The sequence below is a fragment of the Armigeres subalbatus genome, chromosome 1 (assembly GCF_024139115.2).
Source record: "Armigeres subalbatus isolate Guangzhou_Male chromosome 1, GZ_Asu_2, whole genome shotgun sequence".
In the NCBI taxonomy this organism is placed as follows: Eukaryota; Metazoa; Arthropoda; class Insecta; order Diptera; family Culicidae; genus Armigeres; species Armigeres subalbatus.
In genome coordinates this window covers 208,877,327-208,880,559 of record NC_085139.1, presented here as the reverse complement: position 1 = coordinate 208,880,559, position 3,233 = coordinate 208,877,327, and the positions used below count along the sequence as shown (strand labels likewise).

Sequence of the window (3,233 nt, the reverse complement as noted above, 5' to 3'; positions counted from 1 at the left end):
GGAAACGAAGAGCCGATAAATTAGCAAGGCTTTAATCGTCTCAGAATTTTATGGGACCTGAACTTTTTTGTGCCTTTTCATCGTCTTTTCCCTTAGAGCAGAGCCAAAGGCTTGGGCGTCTTTGAAGGTTGAAACCAATTGGAATAGTACTTTTATTGGTAAGCAGTCGAAGCGATTTATCTCTCCGAACATTTCAGTGACTCGTAAAATCTTAAATCAAAGAACTTTTTGCATGTACACAGGTCTTATAACAGGCTACTATCCGAGCTATTATCACTTGAAGCTGATAGGAAAACTTAACAAGATGATGCTTGTCGCTTTTGTGATATGCAGAAGGAAGACTCGGAACATTTATTATCCTGCACTTTTTAATCAAAGAAGTAAGTTCTTCAGCAAGGAGCTAATAGAACACTTTGAAATCTGGTGATCAAATCCCTATTACGGTATTGCATTTTATGTGGAGTGTGTTATCGAACTGGGATAACGCTCTTAGTCATTCAATGACGATATCTAATAATAATAGTGACACTGATGACTGAGCTTAAAAAGGAGGAATATGTATATCAAATTCATCTAATAACTGGTCGCAGTGATAAATATACCCGACAAGGATTAGACAACCAATTCGTTATGACAATTTGCAATACTCGCTTGATCAAATAAATCTCATAACGAATTCACTAAAACTGAAAATGGTACTAATTTGATCAGCAATTCATTATATGGACGGAATCAATTCACGAACTAAACTGCACTTAAAATACTTTATTTATTTGTTATCAGTTCTTTTTACCATTTTCGGTTTTACGGAATGCAGCCACCAGTTCGTTGCACTTGCGGTCATCGTTGGCCTCATTGGTGACGATTTCGCATAGATGGTTCAGCAAGCATTCGCCATCGCAGCCTTGCTGAAGGAACGGATCACCGCGCTTCACCTTCAGCTGCCAGTAGCGGTGCAGTTCCGATGAACTCGTTCCGAAGCGACGTGCCAAGCCATCAAGCGATGCGGGAGACACATTGGAAATACTGAAATCGCTTGCGAAGGAGTAGAGTGGTGTCCACAGGGGGTTCCTAGTCGGGTGCTGGTTCGCTTCGGTCAGATTGAAGTAGTACGATTCGAAATCGGTGACTTCCTGTAAGTTTCAATTAATGACTGGGTGTGAATTTTCAGAGTCCGGGTTATTACCGAATACTTACATAAGTTTGTGGGTTGACATAGTAAACGACGTAGTTGGGGTTGTAATTACTGAACGGAACTGTACCTCCTCCATTGAAGGCCACATTGATGGCGTGTTGTGGGCTAGCTGCTGAGTAGAAGATGTTGAACTCGTCAGCATGCGTGTGTCCATGGAAGTGTGCCTGGACGGTGTTCCAGAAGCGGTCCAAAATACGACGGTACTGCTGTGCCCATGTGACGAAGCTGGTTCCAGCTCCGATTGGAATGTGAGCTAAGATGTGAACCTTCTCGCCGGCTCTCTCCGCTTCCAGCAGAGTATCGTGCAGCCATTGCAGCTGACCGCGAAGGTATGCCGGATCGTATAGGATCCACCAGTTGAAAGTGTAGGCATCGTTATTGTTCAAAGCTATTATACGGAAACCGGTGCGCACCAACACAGTATAGTATCCTCCTTGCAGGATAGTTTGCCTTGTGGCTGCTGGAAGCCAGCTTGACCATTGGTCAGCAACCAGTTCGTAGACCCAGCTTGGAGAGAATTCAGGAATGCCGATGTGGCTTGGGGCAAACACATTTGTCGGTGTGATCTCGTGGTTGCCCAGAACGTTATACACCGGTTTGGTTCCGAAGACGGATTTCAGCAGATTATTGGTTAGAGTAATTGATTGAATGTTTCCATCAATTGTCGTCTCCCATACTCCATGATCAATGATATCTCCAGTATGGTAAACATACGCGGCATCCGGGTGGATACGTCCAGCTTCACGAACCGCATTCTCCACTGCCTTCCATGGTGAATCACAATCGCGATAGTCACCCCATTCTCCTGCTCCATCTTCCGGATTTGCGGGAATGCCTTGCCCTACGCGACAGCAACACGGTTCACCACAGACTGCGTTGTAACCTGTACGGTAGTGCGGATCGTAGTGCAAATCAGTCAAATGAATAATCTTCAAATCGTTGGCTCCACGATTTGCTCCAGCTTTGGAAGACGTAATGGGAGTGCCACCTGCAGCTACATCAATTGTCCAATCCAAGAATTCGCGATCTTCCAGCACGCATGCCCCTGATTGGAAAATCACTCCACAGATGGTTTGAGCCGTCAAACTGGGTCGGTTATCAATGATGTACAGGAAAATGTCGATGTTTTTGTCAATGACCTTGACGCAATTTTCCGGAAGCAGGATTCCCAAAGTATCACACGTGGATGCAGCTTGAGCAGCGATACGGTCTCGATCCCAGTTCAAGACTCGACGGTATGCCAAGTAGGTGGTAACCAGTGCTCGGCAAGCCGTACACTCCGTAGTCTGGTAGGGAATCGGGTGGTTATCCAACTCCTGTCGGAACATCTCCGGCTTCTGGCGAAGGTGTTCGAACATTTCCTCGAGCCGGTCCGACTTGACCCCACTCTCCGTGTACTTCAAATGCTCGGTTAAGAATTCCTTCTCAAATCGTTCTAATCGAGTAAATGCACTGACTGTACGTTTTGTTATAAAGCGCAAACCTCACATCATACTTACCATTGAACTTTTTCTGCTGTTTCACCAATTTGTTGAAATTTTTCGGTTTGACCTGGTAGGCCCAGCAAACACCGAGCACCAATGCCAGCAGGCACAGAGTCTTCAGTGAAATCATCTCCTCTGGTGAGTATGGTTCGACTCGGACTGATCTGATCAAACGTGCAATCGACACCCAAGCCCCTTTCTTTTCCAAAAACTGAAATCAATTAGCGACAGTGCATTTAGAGAAATGCCTGTTCGATTTCTAATATCCCACTGGCAGTGGCTTTTATATGCCTTTGAAACCTGTTTCAAACGCCGATTTCGATTTCGGGCTTTATCAGTGCCATGCTGCGATCACACATCTTGATAATTAACAACGTTGTCGCACGGGTCATAGTTCTCTTGCTGTGGGTGCGGATGGTACACGAGACGAACGGTTGCTCCTAGTAGCAGCTCGCGTGGCAACCGGTTCTCTAACGTGCCCGTGTGTAGCGGAAAGGGGGTAAACGGTATCGGAGACCTGCCTTTTTTTTTGCTACATCATGAATGTTTACATT

The 3,233-nt window shown here is 45.6% G+C and overlaps 1 protein-coding gene across 1 annotated transcript; it reads right to left on the bottom strand.

The window, feature by feature from the left end:
- Positions 1-750: 750 nt before the first annotated feature.
- On the bottom strand, positions 751-2,895 carry LOC134210315 (sphingomyelin phosphodiesterase-like). Its single transcript, XM_062686365.1, has 3 exons — positions 2,695-2,895; positions 1,198-2,630; positions 751-1,133 (listed from the first exon to the last, which is right to left on the bottom strand). The coding sequence occupies exons 1-3, from the start codon at positions 2,807-2,809 to the stop codon at positions 780-782; spliced, it is 1,902 nt and encodes a 633-aa protein (XP_062542349.1). The 5' UTR covers positions 2,810-2,895; the 3' UTR covers positions 751-779.
- Positions 2,896-3,233: the final 338 nt, after the last annotated feature.